Source organism: Mesoplodon densirostris, chromosome 13, assembly GCF_025265405.1.
Source record: "Mesoplodon densirostris isolate mMesDen1 chromosome 13, mMesDen1 primary haplotype, whole genome shotgun sequence".
Lineage (NCBI taxonomy): Eukaryota > Metazoa > Chordata > Mammalia > Artiodactyla > Ziphiidae > Mesoplodon > Mesoplodon densirostris.
In genome coordinates, this window is record NC_082673.1 from 89,967,690 (window position 1) to 89,991,842 (window position 24,153).

A 24,153-nucleotide genomic window follows, 5' to 3' on the forward strand; every position below is an offset into this window, starting at 1 on the left:
ACACAATACTCAAGGCAGAAGAGCTAGAAAACCCTGACAGCTGTCAAGAGCTTCCCCACTCTACCGGGGGTTCAATCACCACCGCCAGGGAGGGCGGGTTGCTCCACCAGAGGACATCCAAGGAGCTGGGGTGTGGGAGGGACTACAAATTCTACCAAACCACTTAACTCTCAGTTTACACTCTAGCATCGAAAAACCACCAAACATCCAGCTATGCTACTGGAACAGCAAAACTCCCCATCAGTCATGAAGTCATTGATTGATTTTTTTTTACTCGTGCAATTTCAAATCTACACACAAACAAGAAAATCCCCAGTGTAACCTCTCTGCACCTTCAGATGTGTGTGTGTGTGTTTACTTCTTCTCAACCTTTTTTTTACACCTTCAGATTATTTATTTATTTGTTTGTTTGCTTATTTATTTTTGGCTGCGTTGGGTCTTTGTTGCTGCGCGCGGGCTTTCTCTAGTTGCGGCGAACGGGGGCTACTCTTCCTTGCGGTGCGTGGGCTTCTCACTGCAGTGGCTTCTCTTGTTGCGGAGCACGGGATCTAGGCGTGCAGGCTCAGTAGTTGCGGCTCACGAGCTTAGTTGCTCCGCTGTATGTGGGATCTTCCTGGGATCGAACCCGTGTCCCCTGCACTGGCAGGCGGACTCTTAACCACTGCACCATCAGGGAAGTCCCAGACTTTTAATGTTAAGTAAAATATTTGAAACGAGTGCCCACCTTTGTATCCCTTCCATGCCGCAGTCTCAAATCTAGACTGTTTTATTCCCACACATACTTTTATTCTCTGCTACATATTTAAGTTTCCGTTAACGCTATATTGTATTACTTTGCAGATTTTAAAACTGTAGGGGTGTCCCTGGTGGCAAAGTGGTTAAGAATCTGCCTGCCAATGCAGGGGACATGGGTTTGAGCGCTGGTCCGGGAAGATCCCACATGCCGTGGAGCAACTAAGCCCGTGTGCCACAACTACTGAGCCTGCACTCTAGAGCCCGTGAGCCACAACTACTGAAGCCCGCATGCCTAGAGCCCGTGCTCTACAACAAGAGAAGCCATTGCAATGAGCAGCCGGCGCACCGCAACAAGGAGTAGCCTCTGCTCACCGCAACTAGAGAAAGCCCATGTGCAGCAACGAAGACCCAATGCAGCCAAAAATAAATAAGTAATATAGATAAATAAATTTATTTTTAAAAAACAACTGTATACATGTATCCTATATGTTTTGCTACTTTCTGTTTTTGCTCTGTATTACAATTTTGAGATGTAGTCATTTGGTAGCTATACTTTATTATTTTTCATTGCTGTATAGGTGCCAATATATAAATAAATACATTACAACCTTTTCTCCTGTGAACAGGAGAATTTTTTGCTATTATAGACAACACTGCCAGAATATTCTTATAGAATACATGTCTCCTTGTACACAAGTCTGTGAGTTCCTCCAGGGAACCAGTGCTCCACGTTGGTTCTCCATTTGTACTCCCGTCAACAGTGCAGGAGAATCCTCTTCATAGTAACGCCTTCACTCTGTGCTAAGTGCTCTGCCTGTTAGCTCAGCCAACCCTCCCAACATCCTCAGAAGGTGGACACACAGGCCTCCTGCCACCTCAGCCTGCAGACCTCTCTTGCCAGGAGTCAGGAGGGCTCAAAGTCAGCTTATTCCAGCACCCCACTTTCTCTCTCAGAATAGAAAATAGTGAACTAGAAAACGAAGAAGCAGTAGAGCAGATTAACACAAGCAAAAGGTACTTCCCTGAAGATAGAGAAACCCAGCAAGACTCAACACAAAGAAAGAACACTTGTAATTATGTTGGGAACAGAAGGGGAACAATGGCTGCAGAGGGAGTGTGTGTTATTTGAATCATAATGGAATGATAACAACTTCATGACAACACATTGGAAAACAGAAGAAACAAACACTTGTTTGTAGAATTACATAAGTTACCAAAATCAGCTGAGTAGGATAGTCCAATCATTGTTCCAAAAGGCATCAGGCCCAGAGAGTTTTACAGGCAAGCTTTACTAAGGCTTCAAGAATAGATTATCTTAAAGTGTGGCAGAGCATAGGAAAAAGGGGGAAACTACTTTAGCTTATTTTATGAAGTTAGTCCAGAGATTTTTATAGGCAACTTTCACCAGACCTTCGAAGAATAATCTTGGGGGACTCACATTATGAGGTTAGCCTGATAAATACCAAATGTTGTCAAGGATGTGGGTGCCGTGATGAGGAGCAAAGGGTCTGGAGCCAGATAACCTGGCTCCAATCCATCCCCTCAGCATCTGGGCTGCGTGACCACAAGCACTGCAGTGGGCTTGAAATCAAAATTTTAAGTTTCCTTACGCTTTTTCCTACGTAACAGAAAATGTGGTTTGGGAACTTCCCTGGGGGCGCAGTGGTTAAGAATCTGCCTGCCAATGCAGGGGACACGGGTTCGAGCCCTGGTCCGGGAAGATCCCACATGCCGTGGAGCAACTAAGCCCGTGCAGCACAACTACTGAGCCTGCACTCTAGAGCCCACAAGCCACAACTACTGAGCCAAAGTGCCGCAACTACTGAAGCCCATGTGCCCTAGAGCCCGTGCACTGTAACTACCGAGCCCACGTGCCCTAGAGCCCGTGCCCTGCAACTACTGAGCTCACGTGCCGCAATTACTGAAGCCTGAGCACTCTAGGGCCCGTGTCCCCAGAGCCCGTGCTCCACAACAAGAGAAGCCACCGCAATGAGAAACCCACGCACTGCAACGAAGAGTAGACCCCGCTCGCCGCAACTAGAGAAAGCCCGCGTGCAGCAACGAAGACCCAATGCAGCCCCCCCCAAAATAAATTAATTTAAAAAAAAATGTGGCTTGTAGAATACTGAGGTTTGGCAATCTCCTGAGACCTCTTTTGTGATCTGGGACAACGCCAGCTCATGTAAGCCCTCAGCGTGAGCTCAGCTGTCACAGGCAGAGTTCTGTCAGGTCTGGCTCATTCCTTTCTTCCCATTTTCAGTTTTTGCTAACTTGTGCCTGTTTCACTTTCTGATAGTGGTCTGTTAAAACAGACCTCTTTGACGGTGTGTTTGTCAATTTCTCCTTGAAATTCTGTCTGTTTTTGCTTCACTTTTTTTCTTTACATATGTTTAGGTCATGGCGTGAGGTACATCCACGCTCACAGCTGTTGCATCTTATCGGTGATCATGACAAAGTATCCCTTTTCCTCGTTATTGACTCTCAATTTGCATTTTGTCTTCCATTTAGGCAAGAAGCATTTTTGGTGCTGTGGTGCCACTGTGGCATTAGCGGGCTGCACCGCGTGGACACTAACCCCCGACTTCCAGCCCTGCTGGTGGACAGTCTGATGGAATGTCCTTCCCTTCTGGGAGGTCTTTTTTCTCATGCAGTTACTTTGAAGCTGTGCAGTTTTAGGACAATGTGTCTCGGTATGGATTTATTTTTATTTATCCTGTTGGGAACAGGAGAGGCCTTTTAACCTAAGGGTTCTGATCTTTCTCCAACTGTGGACAATTCTCATCAGTTACAACTACAAGTCTTAAGTCTCCTGCATGCTCGTGGTTCTTGTTCTGGAACAGCCAGGAAAGGGATGAGGAGCTTGGACACCACTGTCTTTCAGTGTTTCTCCAGACCAGACCCCTGAGTGAGCTCCCCAGGCCCTCTTCCAGCACTCCAACCACCCCATGGGCTCCCCACTTTACTGCATTCTCCCGCATTCTTTACACTATGCTGTCTATGACCATGGTTGCTAACTGGCCCTGAAACCTCACCTTTGGTAATTTCCTTATCAGATAAATGGCATCTGCCTGGACCTATCCTGGACCTGTGGGGTTTGCAGGTTCAAACTTCTCACCAAACGGAGGAGAGCCCTTCTCCAACGTGTCAGGCTGGGTCGCCACGCAGGGCCGGGTCTCCCAAGAGCCTGGGAGGTGGTGCGGGGCGTGAGACCCGTGTCCCTCGAGGCTGCCCGGCCCAGGGTCGAGGACACTCACCCGCTCATTCTTGTCGGTGCAGAAGAGCCGAGTGTGGTGCCTCTTCTGGACCACTATGAACGTGATCCCCGGCTGGTAGTCTTTTTCTAGCTTAATGCACGCCTCTCGGATAGCCAGTAACTCGTGGTGAAGAACCTACGGAAAGAAAGAAGAACACTTTTGAGGATCATCATTATGTTTTCAGGCCTCTCGCTACCTTGGAGTGAATCCCTTAATTATGTGTATGTTTGATACATATTTACGTTAAGTTCCACTAGCTTGTTGTTACCTGTGTGATTCTGTCTCTCTGAGCCTGTTTCTTCATTAATATCATGGAGCAAACGATACCCAGGTTTCGTGGTTAAATGGTTTAGGTTAGATAATGGAGAAACAGGCTGAGTGCAGTCTCTGGAATGTTCTAAGTGTTACCACCCACCGTGGACATGAGGCACTGTGGGAAACACATACATGAACAAATCAATCCAACAGCTTATTTTTGGATTGGAGACGATGGAGAGAATCTAGTCAAAAACAAAAACAAAACAAAACAAAAAAACCCCAAAAACCACTGCTTAGGAGCTGGACTCGAGTTCAAATCCTAGCTCTACCACTATGCAACTGTGTGGCTTTGGAAAGCCATGCACCCTGTGTGATCCCCCGTTTTTTCCGTTTTAAAATGGGAACATCCCACCTTGCAAGCTTGCTGTGAAGACTAAAGTCAACTGCGAAGCGCCAGGAGTTAGGGTACAATGATGCTCCGCTCCCCCACCTGTGTCAGAGAGGAACAGGCACACAGCCTGGCACAGGGTGGTGATGGCTGCTGCAGGGACCACACACCTCAGGGTTTCAGCAACTGCCCTCATCAAATATTGTGTTGTGATGTCTCAAGAATATGTTTTGGGTTCTGGGTCCGGAAACCCCATTGTGGTGATTCTGTAAGATGTGGAGTGCGTGCACAGAGAGAGAAAACAGAGGATGACACAAACCCTCTTCTGTAGTAAGAATGCCCATGACAGAGGGTGAATGGGTGCTCAGAAGAGGGGAGAACATCTCCCAAAGGAAGGAACCAGATAGTTTTGTATAAGAGGGGCTTCGAGGTCAGCTGGCACAAGCTGGATCTGGACCCGAGAGGCGGCATAGGAGCCCCCCATCCAGGTTCCCACAGAAGCTCCGAATCAGGGGCCCTGGCCAGGAGCTACCAGACGGTCAAGGAACCTCGAAGCCATCCCCCTCGCCCGCTGTGGCCTCAGCTGCTCCTACTCTGGACCAGGAAGGCAATGGCACCCGCGCCTTGTCACGTGACACCCCGCCTGGCTAGCAAGGTGGCCTGGGGCCTTGGGACACACTGGAGTGCCTCTCAGGACGTCTTCCTGTCTGGGTGGGTCTCCTGCAGCATCGGATACTTCTGCCTTCCCTGCTACTGTCTCTGGACGAAGCGGGCACTGGAGACGCAGAAGGGGTGGAGGTGGCATTAGCCCTGGCCAAGTATGGACGCGCTCAGGGCATCAACCCCCTGAGCTCCAGGCTCGGATGGATTCACCGCTGCCCACAGTCCCCTCGACCTGGAGATGCTGCGGGTGCTTTCACCTGGAGCATAGCAACAAACCCCCCTTTTGTCCTCACCTGCCCCTCCTCCAGTGCCCCGGTGTCTAAGAGGGTCCCCTGCCTTCCAGACGCTTCCTCAAGGTGATGCCCCACACGTCACCTAAGGTGCCGCCTCTCCCTCCACGTCCAAACAGTGGCTGCGTCCTGTTGCCTATTTCCAAAGGGCTCCCACCTACCCTCCGCCCGGCCACTGTCCTCCCCCTGCTCTGCGCTCTCCCCACTCCGGCCCGCCCCCTCCTTCGCAGACAGAGGTGACCCCCAAGCCACAGCGGTGTCCCTGCCCCACAGAGACTCCCCACAGCCTATAAGGCAAAACCTGGAGCCCGGAAGGGCCCCTGGCTGGCATGTGCTGGACCGAGTCCACCTGGATAGGCCTCTCCGCCCCACCTGCCGCAGGGTCCTGACAACCCCGAGCCCATCACTACCGCCCACACGGCGACCAGATAAACCTGGGGGCAAAACGAAAACCACCCCACTGTCTTCATTAGCGAACCTAAGAAGCTGTCCTGCCGAGAAACAGGTGAGTTTAAGACACAGAGAAGAGGGCAGGGAAAACGCGGGGGAGGCGGCCAACCTGCTGGAACTGCCCCTCGGAGACACCGTCTCGGTAGAAGATGATGCGGGTGGGCTTGAAGCGCGTGGACTTGTAGAACTGGATGAGAAGCTCGCGCACCATGGCCGCCAGGTCCTGGATGATCTCCTGCCGGTGCTGCTGGACGCGCACGGTGGCGCAGTAGCGGTTCGGGTGGGCGTCCATGCTGCCCACGACCTGCGGGGCAACGCGGGTCAGCAGGAGACCCGAGGGCCCCCGCTCTGGGGGTGAAGGGGGTCCAGGAGAGGGCTCGTCACATGCAAACCCACCACCTTTACAATTCCTCTGAGTGCGTGGCTGTAGTGTTTATATAAATGTGTTCCAAAGAATCAAAGCTTGCCCGAGGGACCTAATAAAAAAATTAACAATTCTTCTGGACCCCTAATTCTGCTTGTGATTAGATGTGGCTGAATTACATCAGCCCAGAGAAGGTACCTGGCGACAGTGACAGCGTCCCTAATTCTTTCAAGCACACTGTTTTCCCAAAGCCACGTGCCCCTCCACACACGACACTCCAAGATTCCGACCCCTAAGAGTGACGGGTGTCCCAAAGGGAAGCTGGCCTGAAACCAGTCGCCTGCAGGTGCCACCCAGAGGGAACCAGACGGCGAGTGCCAGGGACATGACCCCACCGGGCCACCCTGCTGCACTGTTCATGCTGATCAGACAAGGAAAGGGCCCAGAAGTACGGAGATGCTGATTACGCAGGAACACAGACCAACAGGGGGCCCGGCAGGAGGTGATACTCACGGCGGCGATGGACGGCTTCTTCCCGTCCCCGGCAGGTGGGTGCGTGACATCCGCCCCCAGAAAGATGACGGGCTGCTGGAACACTGGAGGCCTGAGAGGGGAAGCGGGAGCGTCAGAGGCCAAGGCTCGGGGACACTGCCCGGACCTCTCAGGGTCCTGGCGCCAGCGTTACTTTGTGTGTGAAGGGTACTGTGGCCATGTTTGTAAAGACTCCTTATCTTTCAGTCACAGGTACAGAAAACCTTACAGGTGAAAGGATGCTTGGTGCGAGATCTGCTTCAGAATAAGGCGGTGGGGAAGAGGGTGTAGGTGGAGTGTAGACTGAATGAGAGGGCTGAGGTGCTGACAGCTGCTGTGGCTGGGCTCAGGGACATGAGGGTTCTACCACGTAGATGGCTGAAAATTCCAAGATGATGATACACACACAGAGTCCCATGGTTTGTTACCCAACCTTGGACCTGCAGCCGCACTGCAGGGTACACAGGAGCATCCTTGTTCTCTACCCGTTAGAGGCCAGTAGCAGCCCCCGTCCTGACACCCCTACGTCTCCAGCATGACCACACACTCTCAGGGCTGCGACACGGCCCCAGGTGAGAAGTACTGCTCTAAGCTCTCTCCCTGGGTCTTCTAACTGCCGGCTGCACTCCAGCGGTCACGACCCTGAAGCGCCAGCGTTGGGGGCGCGGTTCCGAGCCAGCGGGCGGGTCCCAGACTCGCCGGCTGTGCGTTCTGGAGCTTCCCCTCTCTACGCCTCACTCCCCTTTTCTCCCTGACCGCGCCTGCCCCCGCCTCCGCCTGACCCCGTGGCTCTTCCCTGCTGCCCCTCCCCCAGTCCTGGATCACGCGGGAGCATCACACACGCACGCACACACGCACACACACACACACACACACACACACGCACGCAGTTATGACTCACACCTTGCACCAGCAAAACTACGCCTGCCTCCGGACCCCACTCTCTTCCCACAGCTCCCTCGCCTCCCTTGCTCGCCTGGCGGCAAAGCTCCCGGAATTAGCAGAACCCGTCTACTGCCTCCCAAGCAGGCCTCGTGCTGCCATGGCAACAAGACTCCTCTGGGCAAGGTCACCAACGACCTGCACACGTGCCCCAGTCCCATGGTGGAGCCTCGGGCCTCACCGCACGTGGCCGGTTGGCACCGGCTCTTCCCCCGACCCGCCAGGCTCCAGGGCTGCCTCCAGGATATCCTTCCTATCTACACCCCGCCCTGGGGCTTCTCTCCAGCCTAGAGGCCTTAAATACCACCTCCTCGTGAGGACCCCTGAACAAACCTCACGACCACCAGGCCTCTGCTTCCCCTCCCCCCACCCAGTGTCTCCCCTGGGAGGCTGACGCACCCGCCCAGCTTCCTCATCCAGTGCTGCCTGACCGCTCCAGAGGCGCGGGCTTGGACCCACTCTCGAGTCTCCTCTCCCATTCACAGAGCATCCCGCCCCAGCCGTGCCCCAGCACCTCTCCTGGGACAACGCAGGAGGGCCCGGTCCCCACTCCACCCAGAGCTGGAGTCGCCTTTTAGAACGAGGTCACTGGAGCGACACCTCCACTCGTGAAGCCCCCTCCCGTGGATGCGCTCCCCCGGAGGGAGTGCCAGGCCCCCCAGCAGCCCTCTGCCCCTCAGTCTCTCAGTGGAGCGCCTGCCGCACTCCTGGCAGCCTGCACCACAGGGCCCTTGCACGGTCTGTGCCCTCTGGAACGCTCTCCTCCCCGGCATCCACATGATCCCGCCCGGTCCAGTGCCTGCAGTCTGCTTAGTGCCACCTCCCCTGTGAAACCCTCACCCTTCTGAGCTCCTGTCCCTTCCACTGTGTCACTGTTGCTCACCTGGGAAGTGCATTCATGGACACTCTCACCAGGGCCTGCGCTGCAGGGCTAGGGCTCCTGCACACAATAGGCGCTCAATGAACACAGAACCTGCCGCTGAGTGAACTGAGCGAGTCCAACGACCCCTCATCGCAGAGCCAGCCCCGCTCAGGGCAGCCACCACATCTCACGTGCGGGACCCCCGGCCCCGGATGGGGTAAGAAGTCCCTTCTCCTCGGGCCCCTGCACCCGGTCCTCAGGGGCCTGCAGGTGGCCCTGGTCCCCTAGACCGAGGGCGGCCGAGACCCGCGTGCTACTCGCTTCCTTCACCCACTGTCCAGGGGAGCGGACGCCGGCCTCGGCAGGCCCCCCCCACCCCGGGGAGTCACGCACCAGCTGCCCCGCACGCACGCGGCGGAACGCCGGCCTCACCTCCCCTGGGGCAGCAGGATGTTGTTCACGCCGCCCAGTTTGACGTTGATCTTCAGGCAGAGGTTGGACAGGGTCTGCGGCGTGGTCCTCTGCACGTTCTTCATCTGCACACACTGCGTGGCCATCCCCAGCACTGTGTCTCCTACACGCTTGACCTCGGCTGCGGAGGCAACGGTGCGCTCAGGACGGCTCCCCTGGCGCCTCCCCTCCGCCTGCCCTGAGCTCCCCCACCCCACGTGCAGCCAAGCCCGTGGCAGAGGGGCCGGGCCCAAGGGGGGGTCCGGGCCCAAGAGGGGGTCTGAGCCCAAGGGGGGGTCCAAGCCCAAGGGGGGTCCGCGCCCAAGGGGGGTCCGAGCCTGGGTTCCAGCTCTGCTCTGCGCCGCCCAGGCCTGCGCTAGCTTACGGGGCGTCCATCCCGCTCGCTCAGGGAGGCCGGGCGGGTGCAGCCCGGTCCTCGCCAGGAGCGTTTCTGCGACTTATCCAGGCCTGCAGGGTGGTGCGGGCAGGGCCAGGCTGGAACCCAGGGCTCGCGTTCCAAAGGCCACCCTCCGTCCCCGTGCTCAGGACTGCAAGCAAGCCAACGCTCGAGTCGCTGGAAATATAAACACTGGCGTCCTCAAATCCTCGGCAAACGCAAATCCGACATCCAGGACCTGTGTGGGCCCACACCCCCTCTGCTCCTGGGTTCTTTCATGAAGCAGCTGGTCAGCCGCTCCCTGGGCGGGCCTGGGAGAAGCTGCGCAGGATGGGAATTCCAAGGGCTCGCTCTTTCCTCCTTTCCCTGGACACGGAGCGAGCGCTGTCACCGCCCAGACGTCAGCGACACCGACACGCCTCTCTGTTCCCTTTGCCCCGGGGCACCCACACACCTCCCGCGCTGGGGCCTCTGGTTCCCAGAGGGCTTCCGGCAGACGCACCCGGCACCCACCTCCCCATGCCGCCGCCACCTGTCTACACCACCAGCGCCCCGGAGCTTCCCGAACCAGGGCCTGGGACTCCATCGCAGGGGCCTGGTAACTTTCAGCCGAGTGAAAGTGCAACTGCCATTCTGGCAGAAAGGACTCTGATCAACTTCCAGAGGATTCTGAGGTGGCCACAGCTCACAAGTGGAGAAGTGAGTCCCAGGCAGGAGCTGAGGACGGCGCCCCGAGTGGGTGACTGCGTGTGCGACGCCTGGCTGCTCCTCCATCCGGCCGACGTCTGTGTCGGGCAGCGGACAAGGTAACTGCACACGTGTCGAGTCCTGCGCCACCGCAGGACGCGGGCCTCCGGGAACCGCGGCCCCAGACAAGACTACCAAGGGCGGCCCTGAGCACGTGTGCGGCCGCAATCAGAAGCCACCTGGTCTTTCCTAGCTCTCAAACGAGCCAGAGACAGGCAGCTCCTCGGTGCGGCAGAGACACAAAGGGCTGAGGCGGCACTGCAGGCCCACGGTGCCACCGACAGCGGCCGGAGGCCGTGCGCGCCGAGGCCTACCATAGACGGGGGTTTTTCCGGGCAGGATGACCACCACCAGCTGCAGGCCGGCGTACGTGTTCTTCAGATGCCTGAACATGGGCTCCACACTATCTGCCCCCTGGGCGTATTTACAGAAGCACGGCTGGCCCTGGATCGGCATTCCTGCGTCTCTCGAGATCTTTCTGAGCTGCTCCGTGAAGGACCTGGAGGAGGAGGTTCATTACGAGAAGCACCAAGAACACCAACGATTCAGACCAACCGGAGGCCCCGAGGAGAGGGCACAGTTCTAACAGATCCAGACCCCACACCATTTTCATTGAGATGGAAATCCAAGCTGAAGCCCTGGACAAGGCCACTGCAACATGGTCACAAACAAAGGCGGCCATTCGTGCTAACCGTGCAGGTTACTGAAATGTCACGATGAAACAGGAGACTTCAAGCCGTGGCCACGCTGCCCCCTCACCAGCTGTGACACTCCCAGGGCAGTGACAAGTGCCGTCCTTTTAAAGCCGGGCGTGAGCAGCTGCCGCCCACTTGCCTGTGGATGCCGCGCATTGTCAGGGTGAGGAAAACTGTGAGCTGACCGTCCCCTTGGATTTCCCCCCCGTTATTCCTGTGTGCGCGACTTGGACTTGGATGACATAATCACGGGAGAAAACCAAACAGCCCGCAGTTAGAGGAGCACCAACAGCTGCGGCCGACAGGCCCTGTGAGATCACAGGCGGGGTCGGGGAAACAGAACCACGGCTTCTATTTTAAGCTCAGGAATAAACACGTCACTGCCTCTGACCATCAGGTAAGGCCACTCCGACCCGCTGCGGCCCGTTAGTGCTCGACCCAGTGCAGCTGACCAAACACACGAGTGCCGGTCTGCACCGACGCCCACACGCGCACGTACCCTGGGGCCACCTGGCTCCAGGAAAAGTGAAATGGGGGCCGCGGGACACAGAGAGGGGAGGCACCCCGAGGTCGGACTCTAACGCACTCTGTCCCCCGACACCCCGCACTCCCAGCGGAGAAGCCTGCTCGTGCCGCTGGTGGCGTGGAGGAGAGGCCCCGCCCCTCTCCAGAACCCTGAGGGCCCCAGCTCCCCGGAGCCACCCTCTGCTGCAACGCCCACTGCTACCTTCCCCAGCTCTGTAGGCCCCCCCTGCCCCCACCCCAGAGAGGCAGGAGACAAAAGCCTTCCTCTCCCTGTTAGGTCTATTTGGCACAAAAACATGAGCAACCAAGCTGCATGTTTATGGAGCTGCTTTCAAAGGGTCCGACACTGGGCCAGGCCGGGCTGACACAACTCCGCCTCTGCCTCTGCTTTGCACGCTTTACTCTTCATTTGCTGTTTTGTTTCTTACAGAACCTGCCCCACTCTTCACACTCGCTCCAACAGCGAGCCTGAGAAGCAAAGCAGCACCGGGGCCCCCCACTTCCCGGACCGGCCACCCCAGGCAGTGCCCTTCGACGGGGAAAGGCTGCCAACCCCTGCCCTCCAAACGGAGCCCACGACCTGCCCAGCCTGACACGGCGGGCCCTCCCCATGGCCCCCTCCCCCCGCCCCTGGGGGCCTTACTTGAGGTGGACCTCCGTGCACTGGCGCTGGGGGGCGAAGCACGCAATGGCCCACACCTTGATCTCGATGCCCGTGTGGAACTGCTTGTTCCTCATGTCCCAAACGCCCTGGACGGGGGTGGCAATCGCTTTATTCTGCAAACGGCGAGAAGCTCAGAGTAAGAAGAAAATGGAAAACATATTCCTCTGACCTTGGATTTTGTCACAGTCCCTATTGCTGGTGGTCCCCTGACCAGATGGCAGCTCCTGAGGCTGAGAATGGAACCTTTGCGTAGACTCCCCATCTCTGAGCTGCCTGGCACCGCAGGGGTCCCGCAGGTGTGTGCAGGATGGATGGATGGATGGATGGATGGATGGATGGATGGATGGATGGATGGAGGGGTGAGAGGTGGAGGGAGGGTGGAGGGGTGAAGAAGTAGATTGTGGGGAGCAGGGGGGCACCCGGAAGGCTGAGCAGGGAGGGCCCGGAGCTCCATCCAACCTCACGGGTAGCCTGGAGGAAAAGAAGTGCCTCACGACATTACGGGAAGGCTTCTTGTCTTGTAAACACGCTTCCGTTAATTTTACCTCATCCATCATCAGTGGGGCAGCCAGGGAAGGGGAGGGAAGCAAGGTGTTTCTTCCCAGTCCTGTGCCTGGGAGCAGACAGGCCAGCCGGGACCGAGCCCGTCGCTTCCCCGGCTCCACACGCCACTGCCTGCAGCTGTTTAAGCTATTCCCATTTGGGAAGGAAAAAACAGCAGATAATGCATCCACTTAATTTTGTCATCTCTCAACCAGAAAGGACCAGGTCTCAACACTGTCACCGAAGGAATCTCTGAACTGACTTCAAGTGATTCTGGAGCACAAGGGATGGTCAGGAAGGGACACTGTGACTGGAGCTGTGTTGGCTGTGGGCACACCAACACCTTGTGTGCCCTACAGAGAATGCTCGAGTCCCACACACTGGGCCTGAGTCAGAGAGAAGTCTTTGGCACTGGCCTCCTCTTTTAGTTAGGGCCACGCAGAGGGGGAGAGCTGTAATCCCAGGCCTATGGGCAGCAGGCCCTGAAGGACTGGGCTGTGTCTGAGTTGCTGTCATTTACTCTGCAAAAGTGTTTTTAATGAAAAACACTTTTTTCCTACTAAAATAATATAAGCATATTGTAAAAATCAAATATTACAGAAATGAATGTTTTTGTTTCCTGTATTTTCTAAACCACTACCCAGCTCCTGTGAGCCTCCTTCTATAAGACAGAGCCACCACCAAGTGTGGTGTTCCAGACTCAGTAACACACACACACACACACACGCACAGTGTACACTGCAATGCACTCTTACTATCTGAGTGTCTCTCAGCCTCAGCCCTGTGGTGGACACGTGGCTGGCTGGCTGCCGTGCGGCAGTCCTGTGCACTGGAGGTGCCAGCAGCCGCTGCCCATCAGATCCCAGCCTCCAGACATTGCCAGATGCCCCTGGGGACACTGAATGTTTTGTCTAACAGGACAATGGGTAGGGCAGGTGATGAGAAGTGTTTGCTCCCATTACAATGTTTAAGACATCTGGAAAAATTCATTCATTTAGAAGCATTAAAAAGTTTGGATCCTTACAGTTCTAACGTTCTTGCAAGGTTAGATTACAAGAGCCGCTTTGCTTTCCAGATGTGACTCCTGTCTTCACTAAAAGGCGGAAAGACGCTGAATATGCAATCTTGGTTTCACTAAGTAAGTCTCACTGCTTCGGGCATCTCCTCACTGACTTGTGAAAGGGAATCCACCTGTCCCTCCTAGGGCCACAGGGAGGGTTAAGAAGGGGCTGTGTCTGCAGTGTCTGAGCTCCCAGGTGCACAAGTGGGCTGAGAAGGAGCCAGGAGGCCTTGCTCAGAAGGAAGGCATCCTGCAGAGAATGGGGAGCAGCCCCTATGCCCACTGGCTAGGGTGGGGCTCCCCCCACAAAGGAATACCATGCAACAGTCAAAAACAAGCCAGAGGTCACATACATTCCAAGATCTCCATGGGATCGAAGAGAAAATATTAAGTAAAAAAAGGCAAGGCACAAACGTGTATTTAATATGCAGCTATTTGCACAAGAAGGGGTGAAAAAAAATATGTGAATAATCCCTGGAGCGATTTTACAAGGAGAACTGCCTCCTAGGAAAGTAACCAGGATCTGGGGAGAAAGAGATTTTTTCCCTATAATTCTTTGTATCTTTTGAACTTTGAAACACTTAAAAAAATAGAACTTATGTTTTAAAATAAGAAAGGAAAGAGTCCTGCAAACAAAACTGAAAGGACTTCCCTGGTGGTGCAGTGGTTAAGAATCCACCTGCCAATGCAGGGAACACAGGTTCGAGCCCTGGTCCGGGAAGATCCCACATGCCGTGGAGCAACTAAGCCCGTGTGCCATGACTACGGATCCTGCGCTCTAGAGCCCGTGAGCCACAACTACTGAGCCTGAGCTCTAGAGCCCGTGAGCCACAACTACTGAAGCCCGCATGCTCTAGGGCCTGCATGCCGCAACTACTGAGCCCTCATGCTGCAACTACTGAAGACCATGTGCCTAGAGCCTGTGCTCCGCAACAAGAGAAGCCACTGCAACGAGAAGCCCGCGCACTGCAACGAAGAGTACCCTCCACTCGCCGCCACTAGAGAAAGCCCGCGCGCAGCAACGAAGAGCCAACGCAGCCAAAAAAAACAAAACGAAAGCTTGCCACAGGCACTGAGGACTGGAGTCCATTCAGGTAGAAAGGTGTCGAGTCACGCAGAACGCAGGCTCCCGCAGGTGCTCACTGACTCACAAAAGCCATGACCTTTGCTTTCTCTCTTTCTCTCTCTCTCTCGCTCGCTTGCTCTTTTTCTTGGCTGTGCCCCGCGGCTTGTAGGACCTTAGTTCCCTGACCAGGGATTGAACCGAGGCCCTGGCAGTAAAAGCGCCGAGTCCTAACCACTGGACGGCCAGGGGATTCCCAAAGCTGTGACCTTGGAAGCTGAGCCCCACCACCTGCGCTGCGGCTAAGGGGGAGGTGCCAGGAGGAAAGGAGAGAAGAACTTCTCGTGAGCTCTAAGGGGCTCAAGGGTCAGGACCGTACTGACCAGAACCAGAGGTCAAATGGGCAAAACCAAACAAACAGAACTGTGCCCGTGACCAAACTGATGCACTTGCTCCCACATACCTCCAAAACAAAAGTTAGAAAGCAGAAAAGCAGCATGAACTTCTGGAGAGTAACTCGTCACTGGCAGAGCATCCATCATACAAAGAATGATGCTTTAAAAATTTTGATGAGATAATAAAGTTTACCTTTTGAAAAGAAAAGGGGTGATTCAGAAAACTTTAAAAGGGTTAAGGAAGCAGTCCTTTATGAAGGCCCATTGCTGTTACAGGTTCACACTGGGGCAGGAAGAATCCTTTACCTTGACCATGGTCTACACCTGAGGGTGTGTGCGTGTGGGTCAGGCGCTGCTGCTCCAACATCGACGTTCAGACACATACTCCCAACACCCACAAAACGCCCCACCCAGCCGTCTACCTACCCGGCCCCCGTAGAGGATGGAGGGCGGCTGGAGGACCCGCCCGGTCACATCGGTCATCTCGTCTTTGACCATGATTCCAAACTCACGAACATACGGATCTGTGTTAAAACTGGCACTTCTCATCTTGAAAAGGGAAGAAAGAAAAGGCACAGAGTCAGGGGTGGACTTTGCTTCCTTCCAGAAGCCGAGTCTGTCCAAAGCATCGGGGGGCCTTGCCCTGGGCACCCTGAGCCGGCGTCCCCAGGGTGTCCCCACCCGAGGATTGGCCTGAGGATGTGACGCTCACCAATTTGCTAATCTCTTCCTGCCGATCGGGGGCTGACCTGGCAGTCGCTCTGATCATGGTTGAGGTCTGATTGTCGGTCAGCTTTTTTATACATCTCTGTCCCGCCACTATGTTACAGACCTATGAAGAAACGCAAGAACCGGGCGTCAGCGCCGGGCTGGGAAGCGGGCGTAGGTCTGAGGCCAAGCGCGAGAGCTGGCGCCCAGCTCTGCCCGTGATATATCCACTCCTCACGAGTGAACTGTGAAGCGCCACGCAGACGCCAGTGTGGAGGCTGCTCCTGAGATCCACTGGGAACCGCACGCTGGGAGGAGGTCCTCTGGTCCAAGGCAGAAACCACTCGAGGAAACCCAGCACGACAGAAGCGTGAGCCGGGAGCCGCGCCGCTGAGAGCAGCACAGCCTCTGAGACCACCCAGCGGCGGGGCGGGGCTGGCCTGTGTCCTCACCATGGGTTGTGTGGACCCCCGTCCTCAGACATGGGGGTGTAATACAGAGCTGCCGGGGATGGGAAAGAAGTCTGCCTTCTGCACACAGCCCAGGAAAAACCAAACCAAGGGCCAGGTGTTTCAGTAATTGGGACAAATACCGAAAATTTAAAACACTAACAGAAAAGACTTAAAAACTTGTGTCCTAGTTTTAGCATTTGATCTTTTCCCAGGCAAGGATTTTTCAAACCAGAAGTGAATTTTAGACTTCCTGAGCACATTTTACTGGGTGCCAGGGGCCTGCTGGGCACACACGTATAGTCTCGAGCTTCACACGAATCCTGTGTTACCAAACCCATCTTATTAATGCAGAACCCGAGGCTGGACCACATCAGTTAACCTGTCCCAGGTCCCCCAGTGGCAGGAGTAACAAGGTTTGGGCCCGGGGTGCCAGCGGGGCCCCCGCCCCGGAAGTTCTCCTCCCGGCCCACAGAGATGGAGGGAGGGGGACTTGCCTCTAGAGGAAGGTAGGTGTGTTTCTGCTCCTGTCCGACTTGTAAACATGGGAGGTGAGGGTAGCGCAGAACCAGCTTGTGCCTATCCTTAAAGTACTGGGCCACCGTGCACTCCACCGTCTGCCCGCTCTCCTGCTGCAGCGGGAACCTGGGGAAGAAAGAGGCGGCTCAGCCCCGGAGCTTCCCAGACCCCCAGGGGACGGGTGACCGAGACCCACGTGCCCGCTCGCACAGGGATGCTCTTGTGGGTCTGCTTTCTTAGGGTTGAAGAAGGTAGAGGGTGATTCAAAGCATCTCCCTGGGGGTCAGAACCAAATCATGCCCTCTGGCTTATCTGAACATTCCCAAGTCCCTAAATTTTCGTTTTATCTCTGGAGTCGGGAAGTAAAAAATACCCGCACGCCTACAATATGCAATAATCACAAATGACACATACATCTAGAGTACATGGAAAGGACTCAGGACAAATGAAGACAAATCCAGAAAGAAAAGCCTGTGCACTTTCCAGCCGACCTCGCACTGACTCTGAAAGTCGTTTACCGGCTGAGTGCTCCAAGTGTCCGCCCCAGAAAACCTGAAACCTTCCAGAACAGGACAGTGAAAGGGACAAGCTGGGTCTGCTCAGGCCTCCGCAGCCACATGTGGTGGGCTGAGGCAGGAGAGGCCCACGTGCAGGGGCAGGGGAGCTCCGTGGCATCCTGCACTCACAGGGGACAGCCCCCATGCAGGATGGGGCCGAGGGCGCTGGGCACAGGGGTAGGGGACCTCTGCCGACTCCTTTGCTCTGCCCGGTGGGAGGAGGTCATGGGGACAAGGACACAGGCTCACCTCCCCCCAACCCCCCTGCTGCACAGGACCCTGGGCGTCTTGGTATAACCAGTACCCAGAGACACACCAGGCACTTCCCACGCAGCGAAATAAACTAACGAGTCCTCACTGGACCCAGGAGGCCTCAAGGTGGGATGAGGGGGCCACACAACCTAAGACAGCACTGCATCCGTGCGGCCGGGACACTTACTACACGGACCTGGACCCCAAACTGTCTGTGAAGTGACGGGAGCTCAAGACAGAGGCCGCAGCGTCGGCCTGGGCCGGGCCACGCTTGTGGATCCAGGTGGCGCCAACCGATCCCCACTCCCTCCCTGGACCCCACTCAGCAGGGAGGACTGGAAAATGAACCAAAAAGACCTTCCCTCGCCTGTCATATTCAAGAAGGAAAACTGACGGTGAGCCCCTCCCCCCGCCCCATACGGGGGAACTTCATTATTTTATTTCACGAGGTCAAGTGTGCTTTCGGAATTTTATAACTAGAATGAAAATCCTTTGCAGAAGTGACTGCTGCAGAGTTTGGACATCTGAGTGACAGTGAAGGTCGGGGCTGATAAGCGTTTGACGGGGAGGTCGTTTACGTTTGGTGGCTGGCGGGCCGCCGGGTCACGTTGCAGACGCGGTACTTCCTCTTCATCTGCCCGCAGTGCGTTATCTCCACCTTTAGACCTGAGAACACACAGCAGCTGGGCTTCAGCATCAAGACTCGCCCGGGCCTGCGGCGCACGCCCCACTGCCAGCCCATCAGCTTCCAGGGGAACCTCACCCACAGACCCACGGCGAGGGCCTTCCGGGTGACCCTCGGGCTGGGCCATCTCACCCCCAGGGACGCCCCCGCCCCAGGGATGCCCAGGCGAGAGGCAGGGTGTGTCCTCAAAGACGAGGGGCGACGGGGGCTCAGCTGAGCGGGGCGTCAGCCGCCACGGCCTCTTCTGTGCTTCCTTCGGGGTTATTTTTAGCAACGAGGACTGCTGCCGGCTCTGAACACCCCCAGGAGGGACAGGTGCAGCGGGGCCGAGCCTGCAGGGCCTGCCAGCTCCCCGACGACGGGCAGAAGGACACAGCCAGGTCACTGAACCCTGGGCTGCGTCTTCTCGAGTGGAACCCAGGCTCGGTTAAACGACAAGGAATCAACGTTCTGGAACGTCCCGAGAAACTGATGGCGCTCGTGCTGCAGCTGCCTGGCCCTCATATCCGCGCTCGGACACTGCCGGGCCACCCCACGCAGAAAGTCATCATTTAGAAATCGTTCCCGCGCTGGGAAGCGGGCGTCCTCGTCCTGCGCTGATGTGTCCCTGAGGGCTGGCTCCTCCGCTGCCCCCTGCCCCTCCCCCTCGGAAACACGAAGGAACAAGAACTTGGGAAACTCAGGGCCATCCAGGTCGCGTCCCTCATCCACCGCACCGGGCAGCTAGTTACCTTTGATTTCTTTGGTAAACTTGACCCTTTGGGAATCTGTCAGAGGTTTTTGTTGTTCTTCAATACTTTTAAAATCCAAAACTTCACACACAAACTCGATTACTGGCTGTGCCTTATAAAACGCTGTTGCCGAGACTACAGGTGGGAAAAGAAGAGACAAAAGCCGAGACGTGACCAGGCCTGCCCGGCCAGGCCACTCCCGCAGCCGGCCGGCTCCCCCTGCTGCCCCTGCTCGCGGACTCCGAGGGGCAGTGGAGGGGTCGGCAGAGGCTCAAGTCACCCTCTGAGGAAAACGCTGCGGTGTAAAAACAAAACCCCTCAGCCGGTGATAACCGCAAGCCTGGGTTTTCTGGCACTTTCTGACCACCTTCTGGTCTCGGGCTCCCTGAAGTTTACTGTTCCCACGTGGGGTCCAACACAGAGGGGCAGTCGGGAACCGCCCTCGGCCCCGAGCCACAGGCTGTGTCTGTGGAGGGGGCCCCGCGGAGGCTCTGACGGTCAGGCGTGAGCGCCACCACCCTCCGTGTGCGAGCAGCGCGGCGGGCCGGGCGCGTGTGGAGGGGCCTCGCAGCCCCCCTCACCCCCCGATGGCGGCCGGGGCTCTGCTTACCGTCGATATTCAGCATCATCTTCCAAAGAGAAGGCCGGACGGACTGATGGAAACCAAACCACACCTCTCGGCCCCCGCCCAGCGGGTTGGAGCAGCCCTCGGACGCCGTGAAGAAGGAGCGGCCCACGGGGGTGTACCTGGAACGGGAGCCTTGTCTAGCGAGGCCGGCGGGCACACACCCCTCAGATACTCAAGCCGTCCCCCCGTGTCCACGGCCAACACGCGGGGGACACGCAGGAGAACTTCCTCCCGCGAGCCGAGGGCACAGGGGTCTGGTCACACCTTGTGCTCCCCACGCGAGCCTCACACCGCGATGCCTCGCCTGCAGCCCTCGGGTCTGCACACAGCACTTCACCTCCTTCTAGGATGGGGCAGGCAGGGGTGCAGGTGCAGGCGACCACAGTCAGCCAGCCGGACTGGTCCCGCCCGGGCCTCGGGGCGTCTGGCACGGAAGGCCAAGGACCTCGCGGAGACCAAGCACCCAGGCCCCGTTCCCCTTCCACCCGGCTCCTCTATGGCAGGGGAGAGGGAGGTGCCGAGTTCGGACCTCGTCTCGGGGGACAGTGAGATCCACGTGAGGGAACACCCATGCCCTCCCAGGGGGAGGGACTGAAGGTGCTCAGAGACGGAGGCCACCGCACTCTCCAGGGCAGCGGCCACGGCATCACCGAGGGTCCCCGAGGGAAGACCCTGTCGCCCACAGGCCGAGCCACCAACCAGGACACGCACACTCTGCTTCCCCCAGCCTCTTTCTCTATTTCCCCCAAACGAAAGACTTTCCTCCTGATTATAAAAGTAACATGGTGATTAATGCAAAGGAATTCAGAAAAAAAAAATCATAGTAGTTCTTGCCACTCTTTTAAAAAATGGACTTGACATTTTGGCAACAACCCTTAAGAGCTGGGGTATTTTTGCACCCACCTGCCTTCCTCACATCAACAGTTCCAAGCAGTGACAGACTACGTGCAAGGGCCCGGGGACCCTGCCAGGAGTGACAGCCTGCCCTGTGTTTCGAGAACACCAGGGTCCCCTTTAAATCTAACATGGTCCTTCAAGGAGATTCCTCTTACACTTACACCCTCCCCTCAAACCTCAGAGTTCTGGTCGGTGTTGGGAGAGTTCAGTGCGGAGGTTCGTTTCAGTTTTAGGTTCTCCTTTCACTTAATTGTTCACAGAGTTCCCGAGGCCCTACTGTGCAGGACACCCGGGGAAGGAAGAGGTGTCCCACACTGGAAACCCGAGCGGTGGGTGTGGCTCGCACACGGCTGTCACGTGGGGAGCCGGTGTGGCCCTGCGCCTCCATCCGGTCAATCACGAGCCATCAAAGTGTCCTGCTACCCTCTGCCTCAACAAGTTCAAGTGTGTTTGGTGATCAGTGGAAAGAAAGTAATCCCACAGAATAGAGCCAAAGTGTGTGGGCGTGGGCGCTCCAGCAGTCCTGAAAGGCCCCTCCTCGTGGCAGAAGCCAGGCAAGCACAGAAGCTGGAACAGGACTCTTGAGTACGAGGGCGACTGAGAAACAGGACGAAGCTCGCACGCTGGGTGGAGTGACCGGTGCACCCAGAGACAGGCAGGCAACCTTTGTGTGCCTGGCTGCAAACTCCAGCGATTCCTTTTTATTTTACAGATTTTCCCGAGCTGGCGTTGCTACTGCTTTCATCATATAAACCCCTACGGCCGTCCCCACCCTGTCCCCAAGAACCAGCACCTCCTCAGACAGAGGATTCAGGCTTCTCGGTTCCCACCTCATGTACGGTCCTCACCTCATGGACGGCAAATGCCTCATAACCACGTCCAGGGCTTGGATCGTCTCGAAGGGGACGCTGGGCAGCCGCCCCGAAAGTGCATCGTGTAATGCCTGTAAGCTCACACAGGACACCCACTTGATGGACACCTTGAAGATGCGGTCCTTCCCTTCTCCTGGCAACGTGACCTCCAGCTCCACCTGGGAGGGGATCCAGAGCACACAGTTACTCATGTTTCCCTCTTAAGAAGCTACAGGGAGGTCAAGGGTGGGGGGTCAGCTTCCAGAACCCCAGGTTAGGGGAATTCAGCCGGTCCTTCGTCCAAGCACAGGAGAGGGCACGCTCAGCCCCTCCTCCAGCAGCCAGTGACTGAAGTACAATGGGAGTCCTTCCCACCACGGATGTCTAGTGCTTCCCTAGCCCGATCCTGCACACGGTGGCAGGCGGGAGAGGCGAGGGGCCAGAGAAGGCGTCCTGAAGCCGCACAGCAGCTGCTCAGCTGGGGTCTGGGTCGGCCTCTCTGAGGAGGGCACCCCAGGAAGAGGGAAGCAGGGCACAGGCACAAGCCTAGGCTGCTCCTGGGACGGAGGAAGGGGGCGTGGGCAGCTCACTGGGGGTCCTGGGGAGTTACTCTTTCTCCAGTGGGACTGAGAAAACTGCAGTGGCTCTGGGGGTTCCTGTTTTCTGGGTCCCTTAAGAGTCCATAAGCTAGTTTTGCAGTGAAGATTTATTTATTTATTTATTATTCACATGAACAAAAGCCTTCTCAGAACAGACATGAGGTAAAACAGAGCAAAACGCTAACAACAATCTAGATGGGTATGCATCCTCCAATTCCTTCGACATTTGTCTGATTAAACTTGTCCACAATAAAACGTGGGCAGATCACAGGCACTGAATGAAGCATGTGGGTGGTGGGGACAAGCCAGGCTCTTCCCCAGGCAAACAAGCCCTGATGCTGTTCCAAGGGCTGTCTACGCCCATCTGTGCAACAGGAAAGTGCTGCGGTACCAGCATCGCCAGGTCCAAGATGGAGGAGAAAGTAGCTTCAACTACCACAAGACCAATCAGAATTTCCTGAGAAGAAATTAAAATTCTCAGCAAGACCTCAGAATATTTACACAATAGCACTCAGCGTTCATAACAGCCCTTTCCAACAGAACTTTCTGTGATAATGGAAACAGTCTTTTCTTGAGCTGACCAGGACAGAAGCCACTGGCCTCCTGGGGCCACTGAGCACTTGAAATGTGGCTGGCGAGACTGCAGAACTGAACTTTTAGCTTCATTAACTTCTAGTAGATTTGAGTGCACACAGCCGCGTGCAGCTAGTGGCGGGTGTGCAGGACAATGGCCCCAGGTGCACCCTCTGGAGCCAACCCTCGATGAACAGCGAATCCACTTCTCTCCCCGCCTCCCGGCATGTCCTTCGCCCCTCACCACGCCCACCCACCCTGCTCCACGTGATGCCCAGACCCACCTTCACCCAGTCCCTTCATTCCACCACTGAAACATTAGATTATTATTTGGTGACTGACTAATGCAATCTGAGCATCACACACACAGACCCCACTCAGTTGATGACTGAAGCAATTCTGATATTTGCCGATAATACTTCCCCATGTTTATAGAACATCTATTGGTAGAGCACAGACTATATACTTTATCCTTAAACACCCAAAAATCCCAGCAAGGGAGACTTGTTCACCAGGCGTTATACAAAAAACACAGACCCTCAGACTGACAGTCCAGCCCAAGGCCGCACAACCATGAAAGGGCAGACGTGGGATTGGGAGCCAGCTGGGCTGATGTCAAAGGCCCATCCCCTCCCCACGTGATGACTGGGGGGGGCGGGGCCGAGAGGTCCTGGCACCAGCCTCGCTCATTCATTCACGCCCTCCTTCCCCTTCTCACCGACAGCCTGTGCTCAGCCTCTGCTCACTCTGCACTCTCGGGGGCGCCCTCCCTCATGCACTTGCCACACCCCATTCAGACATCACCAGAGCAGCAACCAGACTGCACCGAAGTCCCCTGCACACCTGTGTCCTGGGTGTGCTCCAGCACAGGCCCACACACCAAGCCTGACGGCCCCAAAATGGAAACGGCCCGAGGTCCATCGAAGGGAGAACACAGCAGGGAAAAAGGAACACGTTCTTCACAATGGATGGATTTCAAGCATCTAATACTGAAAAAAAGTGGCAAGCCACAGAGGCACACTGCAGTATGATTTGTCTCAGGGCAAAACATATGTTAAGGATGCACACACAGCTGATAAAACCAGTCAAGAAAGGGTCCATTTAACCCAGGTCATCAGGATGGTGGCCATGGGGGAGGGCTTGAGTGTGGACCAGCAGAGACCTGCTCGCACGTCAGCAGAGGGGGTTAGCACTTCCGCCTATTCAGAAATGGTGCACCAAGGACACGGCCAACAGGTGGGTGGAAACCACACACTAGTTTCCATCTCGCACACCAACGTGTACAGCGGGCACTTCACGCCTACAGCACACGTCTCCACCCAGCAGCACCTGGCGTATCTAAAGAACAATTCTGTGAACTGGAGCTAATTAGACACTTGTCAATGTCATTCTTTAAAAATGCCTCTATAATCCAACTGAGTGGGATTC

The 24,153-nt window shown here is 56.1% G+C and overlaps 1 protein-coding gene across 11 annotated transcripts in view; it reads right to left on the bottom strand.

The window, feature by feature from the left end:
• AGO2 (argonaute RISC catalytic component 2) overlaps window positions 1–24,153 on the bottom strand; it is a 108,989-nt gene that overhangs the window by 15,667 nt on the left and 69,169 nt on the right. For 10 of the 11 annotated variants that reach the window (XM_060116157.1, XM_060116164.1, XM_060116156.1 and 7 more), the window contains 13 exons: window positions 21,551–21,732; window positions 19,788–19,924; window positions 19,178–19,312; window positions 18,340–18,427; window positions 16,931–17,078; window positions 15,989–16,108; window positions 15,703–15,825; window positions 12,195–12,328; window positions 10,646–10,830; window positions 9,170–9,329; window positions 6,916–7,006; window positions 6,148–6,342; window positions 3,990–4,124 (listed from right to left, as the gene is read on the bottom strand). In XM_060116157.1, coding sequence (XP_059972140.1) covers window positions 3,990–4,124; window positions 6,148–6,342; window positions 6,916–7,006; window positions 9,170–9,329; window positions 10,646–10,830; window positions 12,195–12,328; window positions 15,703–15,825; window positions 15,989–16,108; window positions 16,931–17,078; window positions 18,340–18,427; window positions 19,178–19,312; window positions 19,788–19,924; window positions 21,551–21,732 — 1,833 coding nt within the window. Of the gene's footprint in view, window positions 1–2,751; window positions 3,449–3,989; window positions 4,125–6,147; window positions 6,343–6,915; window positions 7,007–9,169; window positions 9,330–10,645; window positions 10,831–12,194; window positions 12,329–15,702; window positions 15,826–15,988; window positions 16,109–16,930; window positions 17,079–18,339; window positions 18,428–19,177; window positions 19,313–19,787; window positions 19,925–21,550; window positions 21,733–24,153 lie in introns of those variants that run through there. The other variant, XM_060116162.1, reaches the window with a different exon arrangement.